The sequence below is a fragment of the Osmerus mordax genome, chromosome 21 (genome assembly GCF_038355195.1).
Source record: "Osmerus mordax isolate fOsmMor3 chromosome 21, fOsmMor3.pri, whole genome shotgun sequence".
In the NCBI taxonomy this organism is placed as follows: Eukaryota; Metazoa; Chordata; class Actinopteri; order Osmeriformes; family Osmeridae; genus Osmerus; species Osmerus mordax.
Window position 1 is genome coordinate 3,264,943 of NC_090070.1, and position 15,437 is coordinate 3,280,379.

Sequence of the window (15,437 nt, forward strand, 5' to 3'; positions counted from 1 at the left end):
ACCTCCCCCCCCCCCCCCCCTTAGCTTATGGATATTCGGCAGCGTTGCCACAACGGACCGAATGGCTTCGCTCGCATCTTTCTCCGCCGCCATTACGGAACTACAACATAAACTAGCGCACGACAGCCACTCCCTCTGTTCGCTGATTGGCCGGTAGAAAATTTACTGGAGACATCGGACTTACTTACCTCATGGCCAGACCTAGTACAGAAGCAAAATCTAAATTGAGCGGAAGTACGTAGGAGGGCAGAGCCAGGCTAACCAATTCCAGCCACCAAATCCCAATCCGCCTCTACCAGATTAAGAGGCAGGGCTATATTAGTGTTAAATTGGGCCCCTGCTATACTAGTAAACACTGGGGGAATGCACTCAAAGCTGCCCCCCCCCACCGCCACCCTCTTTATGTAGCGAAAACAACAAGGGCCTTGGGAAAAAGCACTGAAGTAAGAGACAGAATGCTTGTTAACACAGTACATTCTGTTTTTGTTTTGTGTTTTTCTTTGGCCTCTACACACCTTAGACTCAGCAGAATGCATTCCTGAAATGGCACAAAACACACAAGAAGTCTACACCTGGTGCGTATACCCACGGACCTCCAGTCTTAGTAGTTCACTGCTTGGGCTGCAGTCTGTCACATGCCGTAGAAAGTAATTGTGTCCCCTGAATATACTGCAACCAAGTCGGATTCTCAGTTTTGCAGTAACAAAAGGGATGACCTACTGACCTATATTAACGTCAGATAAATAGACCTAAAGACGGATGCTCACTAGGAATCTGTGCTAGGGTGCTAGGGCTGTAACACACAGATGCATGCTCACTCGCAAACACACACGCATACACACCTTGGGTGGCCCACACTCATCCCTGTGGCAAGCAAACTAATGGTAGGCTCTCATTTAGATTGTTAAAGGTTTCCTGGAAGAGGAAGTAAAAACTGCAACAATCCATTATTTTCTGTTAGAAACCTAGAGCTGACAGTTCAATATTCAGGCATTTAGTTGAACTATTCCCTTCTCTAGGTTCGTCAGAATCCTTTGCGACTAATAAGAGACAGCCCCAAAGCAAATATTTCCTGATGTGTCACAGGAAGTGGCTTTTGATAGTATGCACACCAGCTCAACTGTTTTTTTAACCTAATTTTTCATAGTGGGTTAACAACCGCCCATACACAAAGCTTATACTGTACTTTTGATCTATCACACACTGTCATGTGTCAACAGACAAAGTTTAAGGAGTACAGACTGGGCATTGTGATACAAAGTGACCGTTAAGGTTGACTGAGTGAGAGAGAGGTGGAGGGAAAACTGTTGTAATGTTTCGACACAGAAAACCTTGAAAAGAAAAAAGATGCTTCAAGAAAATTATGAAATGGTGCTATGAAAGTGCTAGAGCAGAGGCTATTGCTAACATAGACAGCAACCCTTCCTTTGAGAGACAGCCAAATGATAGCAGCCTTAAAATGCAGTCCATTTACCATTTACTATATACTATAGACTACAGTACACTGGAAAGATCCTACAAGCTGTCATTGTATTTGTTGACAAGAAGTCCTATGAGATGTTAACACAAGCTATGTGGCAATTCAACCAACAGGAAGTATGTAACCTCTGGAATGTATGTAAAAGGGGAGGGGCAGCATTGCTATGACTACACCATGCTGAATCAATATCCTTCTTCATGTCACATATAAAATACAGTGGTGGGGTCATGCCAGTTTGAATAAGGAGACACGGTTGAAAATCAAGCTTCTGCTTAACTTAATAGAATTGGGCCTGGCAGGAATGAGTGCACATAGACACTTAACTAACAACACTGTTCAAATATTCCACTGCGGCTTGATTATGAGTGTTTGTACACTGTCCGTGGTGCTCATTGCCAACCGTGAAATGGAAAACTAATATTCAGTTTTATTTCAATTAAGTGTTAATTAATGTCATTTTATTTATGTATTTATTTTAAAACAGGGGGTTCAGCACAACCACTTTTCATGGTACTGGCTTCAGGAGACCTCCAGACGGGTTTGTGTGTTTTACGTCCCCTTGCTCACGAGGTGGTTAGTCAGCACTAGTTAGGATTCCCTCATCACGTTTCATGAGACTGCTGTTCATCGACCGTTTTTTCACCAAGGTGAAAAAACTAACAATAAAACTCTCACTTCATCTAAACAGATCGTTTTTCAGCTGCCAACCTTAAATGGCATCTAGAAAAAAGGCTTGTGCATATGTTTGTGTGATTACCATGTGATCACCTAATGAGTTAAAGAAGCTGGCGTCCATGTGTTTAATGGCATGTTGAACTGCACCTTCATTAAGTCAATACAATATGCCACCTCAAGAAATTAGTGACCTACTCAAAAGGTAGTTAAATATAGCACAAAGTAAACATTTTGACTGTGGAAGTTGAGGATAATTTAAGAAATTACACGTGTGTTATGTGTTGTTGAATTGAAAATGGGAGTTACCGGATATGTGGTCTCTCAATTTGGTTTTCCCATTTCCCTTGAGGCACTGGTTAGCGGGTGCTTCCATGCCTGGGGATCACCACAGGGTCCTTTTTCAGCCTCGGAAGTGCGGTTTGTTATCGTGCAGACTCTTCATTCTCACCGCTGCTTGCTTTTCCCCACTCAGTTCATTTCAGTCATCTGCTCTCTACGCTTGTGTGGTCTGCATGTGATCTCTAGCCTGAGGACATCACAAGGGTTAGCGAAAGGCTAACCAGAAGTTACAGTGGGGCAAGAGTGCTGACTAGTCATAACAGTCTCCCCCCCCATGTGTTGTCTCTTTCCTTCTTATTCCTTCTGCCGTGCCCTTTTACTTTCTTCCTTCTCTTCAACCAGATCCTCTTTTTTTAAATGTATTAGTTCCAAACCTCCCAGATTAAAGAGAGACAGTGCTGCACATCAGCAACGGTGTTTCCATAAAATAGAACTTCCATCCTTTAAAGACAGGATACTTTCAGCTGGAATACTTCAAAGTGGAGCGAGTCGACCAATTCATTTTCTGGGGGATACGTAAAACTTGAAATCAGGCCACCAGTCCCACTGCATCTGTCAAAAATGTAATTGCCATTGTGAGTTGAGCTATTGCTATCCGTCACATGATGACTCTTCAGAACTGTGAGAATTGCCATCCTAGACCATGTCAATATCAGATCCATGGCATCCAATCAACACTGTATTGAAGAAAGTAAACACTGAACAAGCCAGGGTTTCCCACAGCACTTTTCAGTTAAGGCGGCCGCCTAAGCAACACACGCCTGCCTAACTACGTCGTTTTTTTGAATTTTTTAATAGCGATATCCGCCGTGTTACTCAGTCCTGTTTTCTCACTTCCATTCCAAAATGCCAGTCTCCCTTCTCTGCAGAACGCATTAGCCTATCGCACAAACTATCCCCCCCCCCCCGGTCTGATGGCAAACCCCCACCCTACCACCTTAACTAACAAATTGTAACTACATAATACATGGCGTATACATCACTGTCCGAGTCTCCGGGGAAGGTATGTTTTGTTGTCAAGGCAATCTGTTGTGTTGCTGTCAGAAGCAAGAGAGTGTTGTAACTGCGCTGAGGCGTGATCATGGGCGTTGTCCGGGGGCGCCGTTTACATTACACAGAAAAATAAGCAGGTGTACATACCATTCCTGACAAGGAAATGTAGAACAGGAGGTCCATGCCTCAGAGGTACATCTAGACCAGGCCTGTATTGTTGACAAGAGCATGGGAGCGCCAACATGCAACAAGAGTCTTTATCATTGCCGGAACACTGTAAGACCTGTGTCCTACTTTGTGTCTTCCCAGCAAATCCACCTGATTTCGCTAAAACATTGTACACACTGTGTTGCCTTTACAGATTTGGATGTGCTGAAGGCTGTGGTGAAAGTCTCTGGTGTCCGTGTGTCCGTTGGGGCTTGAGCTCCGAATGTTTTCTCAAAAGCCCCAAATCTTTGAGGTAAAAATGTGGTTGCAATTTTCGGCAAATATAACAATATGAGTCCAACATAATGTTTATTGTCATGACTGTCTTTCTGTTCCCCTCCCCTTGTGGGTGTGTGTGTTTGTCTGTCAGATTCAATGTGAGGGTTACAGCTCGTTTGTCTTTGGTCATTACCAAATGACTTGTGTTAACCTGTTGATTACCCTGTCTATTTAATACTCTTTCTGTGTGCAGGTCCCTGTCAGATCATTGCATGTTGCCCCCCCGTCTTGTGTCTCGTGATTGGTGTAACGTTCGGCTACCCCAGTGCTTCGACCTACTGTTTTGTTTTTTGTTATTTTCCTCGTCTGTTACGGGCACTTTGATTTTTCCCGGCTTAGTCGCCAAGGTGTTTTTGGTTTTGATTTTTCCCTGAACGGTTTTCTAAATAAACCTCGGCTTGCATTCAACTGCCTCTGACTCCTTGGACGCTACCTGACAGTAGGGCTGTCAACGAATATTCTAAATTCTAATATATATTCGAATAGTTGTTAAAAACAGAATTTCGAATGTGAAAATTAATATTCGAATATAAAAAATAAAATAAAAAAGGCAGCAACGGCAGCGGTGGCAGCGGCAGCAGCGGCGCGACTGTCTGCTTTGCGTGTGGGCATTACTAATGTAGGCTAGTCGCTACTGTACTGACTGTATATTGCATGAATAAAATAGACTATATAGGCTACAACAGATTCATGTACTGGTTTGATTATTTGCCGTTTCATGCCAAGGAAAAGTTCCATGTTTAGGATACCACAGCACATTTCGCTCGGAGCGTTCAATGTCGGTTCAATACTGTAAAACTTCAATTAATGTTAATAATATTTGTTTCAATCACTGAATGAAGCCTGCCATATTTGGGACAAGAATCGCGACCGTAAATTGCTTGCACAAAACTCTTGATCAGCACTCAGCATTTGTTTATTATTGTCGTTCATTTAAACCGCTATGCGCAGAAAGCGCGACGGTGCGGGAGAGTGAGAGAGTGAGTGAGTGAGAGACACAGAGAGAGAGAGAGAGAGAGAGAGAGAGAGAGAGAGAGAGAGAGAGAGAGAGAGGCCAAGGTCTGCGGTCTTGGCCATTAGTTCATTTACTTATTTTTGTGTAGGTAATATGTTGTTAAATATGTTTAAACTTAATTAAATTACCTATACAAGTAGTTATATCTCGTTGTATTAATTTGTCCTGTTATTGACGTGCCTAATGCGCAACCAGAAATTCGAATATATTCGAATATGTTGGTTTTTTTTAAGGGAATATTCGAACGTAATTTTTGAGCAATTTTGACAGCCCTACCTGACAGTTTATACTACATAAAACACACAAAACAATTTTGCTCTCAAATGAATGCAAAAAAATCTTGCACGCTACGCACACTCACATTACCTTTGGAAGTTCATATCGAAGATCACGTCAAAGCTTGACTAGCTCCTAGATTGGGGCTAAAGGCCGAATTATACTACTCCGACTCCGTTACGGACAGATAGACGGACGGAGTCAGAAGGATTCGGTGCATGAAATTATACGGAGAATACACTGTATAAAAATAAATAAAACTTGCGTGCAAATTAATTTATGTAATGCGGAACTACTGTTAGAGACTTGTGTTCTTTAGGGACATCTAATCTGTAGCTCTGAAGCTCTGATTGGCGTTGCCGTGAGTCAGAGAGTGGTGGCAACCCACGAGAGATAGAGGACCCGCCGGCCTTTTTAAGATTTCAAGTTTAGGAAAACTTCGGTTTCCCATTCAGTTACAGTAGTACAGGCGAGAGAGTGGTGGATAAGACAAGCACTGTGTGTTGGCGTTGTTCAGCAGTTGTGGGGTGTGAGTGGAAATACATCTAACATGCTAACGCATATAACGCATCTGGCGTGTGCTAAATGACTACAAATGTCCGACGCCATCACCCAGGTGTGCCAATCACTGGAACGAGACAAAAAAAACTGTTCAACTTCTCCCTACAGTGCTTAACCAGCCATTAGATTCCACATATAAATAGGGCCAAAAAGATTACTGACGCAATCGGAATTTACATGTCATCTTCAATGCGCCGTATTCACTCGAAAAGAACCTGGTTTGTTTTGCTTTTCCCTCCGTTGTACCAAACTCGTACCGAACAGTGATGTCTGAACCGCAGTATCGAACCGTGACTTCAGTGGACCGTTACAACCCTATCTAGCATCATGCTAAGCAGATGGGCAAAGCACAGCTGAGGCAATTACACATCTGTCTCAGGCAATATCATTTAATTAGTGCAAAAACTATTGGATTAAAACAAATATCTGTGAGAAGATAAGGGTATGGGAATGACATGTTAAACCAGCAATGAGGCCTGGGGGGCTTCTCTGGCCCCATGACATTTTAAGTGAGCATAATTTAGGTTTATAATACTCAGTGGGCTCAAAGCAGTGCAAAGCAGTGGTGTTGGTAAATCATAAAAACTCCTGTGTCATTATGCAAGACAATGATACACTGATTGAGACTGCATGTTCAGTCAGGAGACGCAGGTAGTATGAGCGTTGATGTTATGAGTGTCCAGACATATCCTCATGGCTGTAGGGTTGTGCTTTGCGACAGCTCTCTTAACGACAAACCCAACTTGATATCAGAGGCAGAGAGCTTATATATCACAACTAAGATTAGGAGCATTTGGAACGCACTTAGTGAAAATGTCAGAAGAGTATGAGAATTCCTGGTCTTGAATAGACCACCCTGTAAACGCTGATTTGGATGATGGGATGTGTGTAGTATGACAGTCATATTTCTGACTGACGCAAGCGCACCTTGGAGTCTCCTGCCTGAACCAGTTTCACCTGTTTATTTTCAGAGCATTGGACTTGAACCTGAAACAATCTAATGAAGGGGAACTAGCATTTGCTGATTACAATATGAACTGTGTCAAGTGTGGGGGGGGATTATTGAATGTCAAGATAATAGCTAGGGATATATAGTTACAGGATGTGACAGTGAAGTCTTAGCATTAAGCAGTTCCTCTTCATCTAGGCTGAAGCATAGTAGGCATTACAATTACACTGACTGGGCCTGACATAGTGGGACAACAGTCTGACAACTCCAGTTATGTCCTTGCCTCTGCCCATCCAGAAAAATCCTTCCAGTAATTCAAATTCTAAACACCTGTACAACAAACTGATGGTGAAAATGTGGAGGGCTAGTCAGGTGGGAGGCCGATTATGATACCAGACAGTCTTACTCATGAGGTCCGGCACTAAAACTACAGTAAACCAAATGGCTTGTGAAAACACTTCATCACTCCAACGGTAAAGTACAGAGACAATGGACTCAAACTCCATACGCTCAGAAAGCATAGCAGGACGGTCAGTGGAAGACATTGGAATGCACTCATAAATTAAAGATAAAATGGGCCAGAAAAGTGTGGGGACACACAAATCCACCCAAAATGAGCAGCATTTCCAGAAGTTTTGTGTCTGGAATGCCTGACAGGCTCAATCCCAGGCCTTCTAGGCCATCTCCAGGTGGTTGCTCGAGGGGCGGTCAGAATCCACAGTCTATTCCTGTGAAAATCTCAGGGCTGTGTTTAAAATCAAAAGGAGGCAAAGAGGCAAGCAATGACTGAGAGCCTGCTCTGAAAACAAAAGCAAACACCTTCTGGGTCTGGTCGAGGGAGGCGGGAACGGCGCGAGATTGGAGATCCTGGGGATGCTCCAAATCAGGAACAGGAGGCTTAGAAGACCACTGTCTGAGGAGATGAAATCCCTAGAAACTGAAATGGCAGCTTAGTGAGCCGGGTCAGGGAACCACGTTGTATGAGCAGAAACCCAGCACTATAAAGTGAAATAAAAAAGGAAATACACAAATTTATACAGGAGAACTCCAAAAAGAAGTTAGTGAACATTTCCAGCTCTTTCTCCCATATTTCTGCCGCCAACTTGTGTTGTCGTCCTCTGAGTTATGTATTTATAGTGCAGGGTTAGGGAGGGAAGGAAGGAAGGAAACAAAGTGGTGATGACAAACTTCCTTTGGGCCACAGAGGGACTCAACAGAATCTCTCAGTGAACATGTAGCCCACTTACACATCAAAGCAGAACTTAATCTTGGTGTCATGTTATAAGCTCTTAAAGACCGAAAACAGTTGACCTGTGCTGGTCGATAGTTTTGAGAGGGATATTTGATACTGCTACGAAACATAAGAAACAACACATCATTCTTTTGAGAGAGAGAGAAAATGGTTGGCAAAAGGTTTAATGGAAGCCTGTCGGTAACAGACAGTGCTTGATCGAGGTGCCATTCAAATGAGCTCCACAGTCATCCCCTTCATGGTACAGGCACTACACAGGTCAGCTTGTTGTAATAAGACCCTAATGCAGGCTCAGTAACATATTTTTTGTTTTCCTCAGGGCTGGTGTTAAGGCCGAATTATACTTCTCCGACTCCGTTATGGATCGACGGACGGACGGAGTCGGACGGATTGGTTGAATTTATAGTACTCCGAAGGCTGTGGGTGCTGAAAACAATTCACTGCCAGAAGAGTAGTGGCGCAACGGTTTTTTGTAAGTCGTCGTCGAGTGTTTATTTACCTAGGTTATCGAGAAGTCGGAGCAAATGTACAAATTAGCCGTTTCATCAATAAAATACGCACATTTTCAGCAACTACACTGCCCATTTCTCGTCACATTTTAATTCAGATGCTGATTTACATGTACTGTTTAGCTGAAATAGGAATTGTAAAAACTTACAGCAATGGCGGTCAAAGGATTCTGTTCGTCCTGTTTATCACGGCAACCCTGCCCCTGACGCAAGCGGTTCTTAATACGGACCAATCACAGCCAAGGGGTATCCGTAAAATGACGGACGGACAGACGGATAGTCAGGAAAATCAGCAGGTGCACGTAGAGCTCTCCGAGGGGCTCGGAGAGGGCACGGAGAGGGAATTCCTCGTCGGAGAGGGCGTTCCCTGTGTCCGTCTCGGTAAAAACGGAGAAGTATAAATCGGCCTTTATTCCTGGTCTGGTTCCTACAGGGAAACACTATGCTTCATCGGAAACTGATCAGACTGTCTATTCTACCCTTTCAATTCGATTTTCACATTAGATTAGATTTTAATGGAATGCAGGTTCACTCCAACAGTATATGAAATGTAAAGCTGCATAACAAATGCATTAGGATATAGAAATAGTTTCTGAACCACTGGCAACAGAGCAGCTCTCATTCCACATTGACATTTGTTGCTGCCATTGAGCTCCTTCTAGTCCGATAAGCAATGAAGGAAAGGAAAAAGGGGCGGGTGAGGGGGGGGGGGGCTGAAACATCTTCTAGCTTTCGTCTCTAGGCCTGGACACATGGGGAATGAAAATGAAATCGGACATTGATTGAAGCTAATATTTAAAGTTAACAGGAGAGCAAATGCCATACATAGATATACATCATTAATTCCAGTAGGAATAAGCATGGTCCTTTAAAGGGAATGCACTGTTTATGAATCCACTGTCATAAAAACATAGGTTGGCTGTAAATTATGTAATCCTCTGGCCATTTCATGAGAATGCACTTAGCACTGGTCTATGGGAGATGACTAGACGCACTCATGCATAGTTTGGCAGAACAACTCACTGGCCAAGCTATGTTAACAACCTAGAGACTCCACATTCCACACTCACCACAAGTCATGGGGTAACCTTAAAGCTGTTGTCACCTACGAATGTATTCACCTTGGGTTGATGCTGCTCTGTTCTGGATGGTTATCTAAGGCTGGCCTGGTTGAAGGGGAAACTATTGATATATTAATTTGATAACAAATGATTGATATACCTTTATAGGTGACAGCATTCCAGAAGTCCTCAGGCCTATGGGATGATTCCCAAACTGCTTATTTTGAAGAATTTCTGGTGTATATGGAAAGCCCATTTCTCACATTTATAATGAGGTTTCAGTAGACTATACACTTAAATGCATACGTTGTGAACTCCTGGTTGCACTGCTACTGTATCGTTTAACGTAATTCTGCCAACATTAGACTACTACGCAGCTGAGTGTAACGTAGTTCACGACAGAACGCGCGTGTATGTTTCCTTGCACAAACGACATTCTTTTAGCGGAGCTGTCATAGCGCCGTAAACATTACATTTAATGATTATTTACCTGCAGTTCGGCTCTCTCCACCTGCCATTGCGCTCTTTCAACCTCAAAGCGGGCCCATTCGTGCTGTAGAAAGTGCAATATCCCCGGAATACTGTACTGAGCCCTTGCCGCCTCTCCGCCACCAACGTCGTCTGACTGTGGTAATTTGCCAGCGCCGGGCAAACCCGAGTTGTTATTATTGTTAAAAAATACACCGGGCCCTGCCTGTTCGTCCATGGCCAGGCCAGGTATGTGCGTTGGGTCAGCGAAAGCTGGCACGACTGCGCTCAGTCGGATGGGTTTTCTCTGTCGCCCTAGAAATATGAAAAGGAAGGAAATAGGTATCCACAGCTTTCTCTACTGGGCAGGCACACTCATGTCTGAAAGCCAGCTGTCAATTGGTGACGTACACATGAACTCCCGCCCATACCAAGAGATTCCTTTTGTCATTGGTTGATTTAAATGACTGACATAGGGACAAGCCAATTGGAAAGAAATGCGCGTGGTGTTGACATCCCTGTCAGCCTCAGCATTGTGGAATTTGGAGTTCAAATTTAAAGCGTTCTGACGAGGCCTACTTCCATTAAACTTTTTTATCGAGTGTAGGCTCCTGTTACAAAATGTGTGCAGGTTTTTTTTTGTGCCAAAATGACCATTACACATATTTCCTCTCTAGAAATTAGACTCTTATCAATACATCTATCTGTCGATGTAGATATATATTAATTACTATAATAGCCTAACAAATGCCACACGGATTGATGATATCCGAGCAGAACTACAACTCAATGGACAGGGTTTACATGGGCGCGGATAATTCATTGGTCAAGACCCCGTTGACCAAACCCTATGTTAATCAGGTGATACGTCATTGCAGCCACACTATTTAATTTCAGTTGGCAGGCGTGCATGGTCAACTTTTCTTCCCAGTTCACATTGAGAAATATAAAGCGGAATAAGACAATGCCTCCTTTCGAGAGACCACCACCCCAAAAACCATTTAAGCAGAGGAAAACCTTTGGTGATTTTTATTCCTCGATTAACTGTTTCTTGTCATTAGGTAAGGTGTTATGAATCTGCATGTTTATGACCCGTTTTCTCTCGTCAACAGCAACAAGAAAGCTGGAGGTTGCGGGGATCCGTTCAAAATTTCCGACTAAAATTCCGGTTAGTTTCAATGTCATTTAAAATAAATTGAGTTTAGATTGCACGGCAAGCTTTGATCAAAGTTTTTCTTCCTCAGGTCATAATTGAAAGGTATCAACGTGAGAAGTTTTTGCCGCCTCTGGATAAAACGAAATTCCTTGTCCCGCAAGAACTTTCCATGACACAATTTGTTACAATTATCAGGTAAGGGTATTATTTGTAGACGGACAGTATAGACCTATGCCTTCTGACCCATAGTTTATCCATTGACAAGTCGTGCAAATCAGCTGATTTGTGTCAGCCGCGCACGTCTTCGACATGACTCATGACCTTGTGTTTCACTGAATGGGAAACAGATTTACTCGTCTGCTTTTTTCATTCCATCCATATTCTGAAAGTCATTTGGTTAATTGTTTTAGAAATCGGATGTGTCTGATGCCAAGTCAAGCCTTCTACCTGCTCATCAACAACAGTGGACTCGCCAGCATGTCTCTCACCATGGCTCAAGTATACAAAGACCATAAAGATGATGATGGCTTTCTTTACATGACTTATGCCTCTCAAGAAATGTTTGGCGATTCTATTGAATCTTGACCAGTTTGTAAGGTTGGGCGTGCCCAATAATGGGTGTTTAAGGCTTTATGTACATAGAATATGAGTTTTGTATTGAATAATTTTTAATATCCCATGAGTAAACTGTCTGTTTTGTGACGGTAATAAATTGTTTGCAGCTTTATGTGGACTTTTTTTTTTAAATGGTAAACAAGTCCAGGCTTTCTTTAGCTCTAGTGTGGAATTTGGCTTTACCCTCTGTGTATTTACATGGTTACTACAGATCCACTGTCAATTTGATGAACTGTCTCCTCACACTGTCCACCTCAAGATGGCAGTATTGCTCTTCTGCCAACTACTACTTAATCCTCATGCGGGTTTTATTTGTTTAATTGGGTATTCATGACGTGCCCATTTCAAAACTTGTCGTAATTCAATTGCAGGATATGTTTAGTTGAACAAATTGCAAATGTATACCTTAACTCAGTAATACACACTAGGGAGCTTTGCATTTTGCACTGAACCTAATGTATTTGCATTTTTTAAAGGCTCCTCTAGACATGCCTGTTTTGGTGCCAAATAAAGTTTCACATTTGTTACAAAAGTTTCTCTACCTCGACAATACAAATGTTCCAGTGAACAGCAGAGGATGCATTGTTTTAATAGGCATAATTAAGTGCCCCCCATAGCAAATAACCAATTGACACAAGTAGAGTGAATTAGAGTAGTAATTTAGTCCTACTAAACAGTTTGTATGTTTGGTTTATTCAGTTCTCCAAATAGAATACCACCCACAGGACATGTCTTAGACATGGATGGCTAAGCAACACCTGACAATGTTTCCATGCAGTATTATGTGAAGTAAGATCAGTTGTGAGAATGTTTGTGAACCATATTCAAATAATTCACTTATGTACACTTCAAAATTGATAGCTAAATCGATTTTGGGTCAGTAGCCCAATCTAAGCATCGTCTTCCTGCCATCGAGATTTAATGTGATTCAAGGATTCAGTACAGTTTTCTCCTGACAAATAGTTTGGGAAAATCAGCCAAATGAAACAACTACTATAGCGATCCACATCCACCACAAATCTCAGTTGTAGATTCTACTCTGGGGGGTGTTCCATCAACGTCGATTAAGGAAAAGCGAGACTTATTTAGCCAAGTCTCACTTTAGCGAGAGTTCCGTTCCATTAAGGTGGCTTATTTTAGTTCTAGCTACGTAACCAAGGTAACTTATACTTCGAAACTAGCCTGATCCGTGTCAGGCTGAAAGTCAAGCTAAACTAAAATGTGTTGCAAATCATTTCAAACAGGCGTAAACAGAATCTCAAAAGACAGTTCCGTCGAGTAAATTCCTGCGCGCAAAGCACTTAGTCCGTGTTCTGAAACGTAAATTCAGAATGATTTACGTGTTTACTTCATCTCCAAAAAATATATTAATTTAAATAAACAAGTTAAGAAATACTGTCACTTTACAGTTTTTCTCGATTAGTTACACACATTTTCTGAATGCATACCTCATACTCTCAGAACTCTACACACAAATCAAAAAAACACACACACAATGGGCAAAACCCCTCACTTCTCCTGCAAAATTAAACTTAACATTCAAAACAATGTTATTTAATCTCAAAATGGTATTTTGTTTTCAAATGACAAACACAAACCATCATATGAATAGACATAAGAACCGGGAGTCAGGTGGCTGAGCGGTGAGGGAATCGGGCTAGTAATCCGAAGGTTGCCAGTTCGATTCCCGGTCATGCAAACTGACGCTTTGTCCTTGGGCAAGACACTTCACCCTACTTGCCTCGGGGGAATGTCCCTGTACTTACTGTAAGTCGCTCTGGATAAGAGCGTCTGCTAAATGACTAAATGTAAATGTAAGAACCATTTGAACACTGATGTGCTCAATGTAAAACACTGATGAGTGGAAAACACTTCATTCATCATAGTGAGTTAGGCCTTTTTTGTTCAGTGTTACATTTACTACAGACAGTACATACATAAGTGTGTTGTAAAATATTGAGAATATTGTTTTTATACTCAGAACACAGAAATACACGGTAACAAATATATTTTACGTATTTTTCCCAGAAAAACAATGTACACAGTGTACATCCCAACCAACACAAAGTTGCACATACAGTGGTCTACATACAAAACAACAGAATAATTTACTGTATAGTGTATACAGTTACATTATTATTTTTCTTTGTATTTGCCGTTATTTTCTAGGACAATGTTTATGATTTCAGTTTCCTGTTCAGGAGACAGAAAACGTTCCCGACCACCTTATGTTGGTAATCTTTCAGTTCTGCCAAACAAATAGTAAAATACGGTAAATACTGTGAAAGGAATACAAAGTAGGAATACATTTTCCAACATACTTTATTTTTACAGTCCTACAGAACAGTCCACAGGCAATACTGTACTCATTGAGTACTGTATTGATATGCAGTAGGCCTACTGCAATTTTGTAGTGAGAGTAGATTTCTTACCTATTCTCATTTCGGAAAGTCCGGATGATGGATGCTACAGTGTACCTACTCAAATTTGGCTGTACTCTTTGCCCAGCCTCCCTCATTGTTAGACCATGGTTGACTACATGGTCAACCAAAGTGGCTCGGATCTCATCAGAGATTATGGTCCTTGGCCTTCCTCATCCTCGTCCTCCCCGTCCTCCTCCTCTTACTCTCACTCCTCTGCCTCTGTTTCCAATGTTGGCATCCATTGCTCAAAAACAGAAGAGGTCACCTGTTGCCCTTTTATGCTAAAGCTCTGATTGCTAATTGTAAAACTGTGTGACAGGTGTTTGTCCATGCGATGAGTCAGTGTGCGTATTTGAATGGCAGTGTGTTCCTTGTGAAAACAAAAGACTTTCTTTATGAAAATTGTGCCAAATGCAGAGAATTGTGTGTAGTGTTTTGAAAAAAGTGTGTTTTAGAACTGCAATTTGAGTGTAAAGCAGGAATTGTGCTTGTTGTTTAGCAGAATTGGTTCATGGGGTTGGTGCATGAGTTACATGTTGTGGTCATTGTGTCTCAAGTACCAGTATTTGTGTGCAAACAATTGAGAAAAACTGTAATAATATCAACAACAAAAAGAGACAGAAAACAGCTGAAGGTGACGTTACGACTATCGGCATGCCGCCTATGAAACACTGGCGGACCACTGAGTAATTGCGGTCTGACCGTCGGTGACATGCTAGCTGGGATGGAACACCCCCCAGGTCTTCTACTTAAAACTGTTGATGACTTGAGCAATTTTGTCAACTAACCATGCTTTTCCAGGGAAATTAAGAGCACAATTTGGTTGACAGCTGAATTCCCTTACAAAAAAGGGGCGGAAAGTTTCCGGTAAACTTCCGGAAAGTTTCCGGAAAGTTTCCACGGGAATTTTGGCTTGGGAATTTGGGAAATTTTGAAGGAAAAAAAAAACGTGCCAAAGTTTGTTTTCAAAAGCATATAACAGGGAACTTCAATTTAGTTGAGAACAAGACTATGCACGCCTTGCTCAGCTGGACCCCAAATGCAGCTGGTTGGGAACATTGTCTGCCAGAAACAAAACCTAAACCTGATTTACTTGGAGCTGAAAGAAATGGCTTGAGTTGCCTGCCCTGTTGTAGCAAGTTTAGCAAATGGTTGTCACACATACATGAAATGTTCTTA

General features: G+C 42.1%; 2 protein-coding genes across 3 annotated transcripts in view; one reads left to right on the forward strand and one right to left on the reverse strand.

The window, feature by feature from the left end:
- Nucleotides 1–10,394, reverse strand: part of strn (striatin, calmodulin binding protein) — an 80,005-nt gene extending 69,611 nt beyond the window's left edge. For both annotated transcript variants that reach the window (XM_067259123.1, XM_067259122.1), the window contains exon 1: nt 10,087–10,394. In XM_067259123.1, the coding sequence (XP_067115224.1) occupies nt 10,087–10,302 (216 nt within the window). In that variant the 5' untranslated portion in view covers nt 10,303–10,394. The remainder of the gene's footprint in view (nt 1–10,086) is intronic.
- A 556-nt stretch (nt 10,395–10,950) lies between these two features.
- On the forward strand, nt 10,951–11,947 carry map1lc3c (microtubule-associated protein 1 light chain 3 gamma). The gene is made up of 4 exons (XM_067259390.1): nt 10,951–11,086; nt 11,177–11,232; nt 11,309–11,415; nt 11,631–11,947. The coding sequence occupies exons 1-4, from the start codon at nt 10,975–10,977 to the stop codon at nt 11,803–11,805; spliced, it is 450 nt and encodes a 149-aa protein (XP_067115491.1). The 5' UTR covers nt 10,951–10,974; the 3' UTR covers nt 11,806–11,947.
- Nucleotides 11,948–15,437: the final 3,490 nt, after the last annotated feature.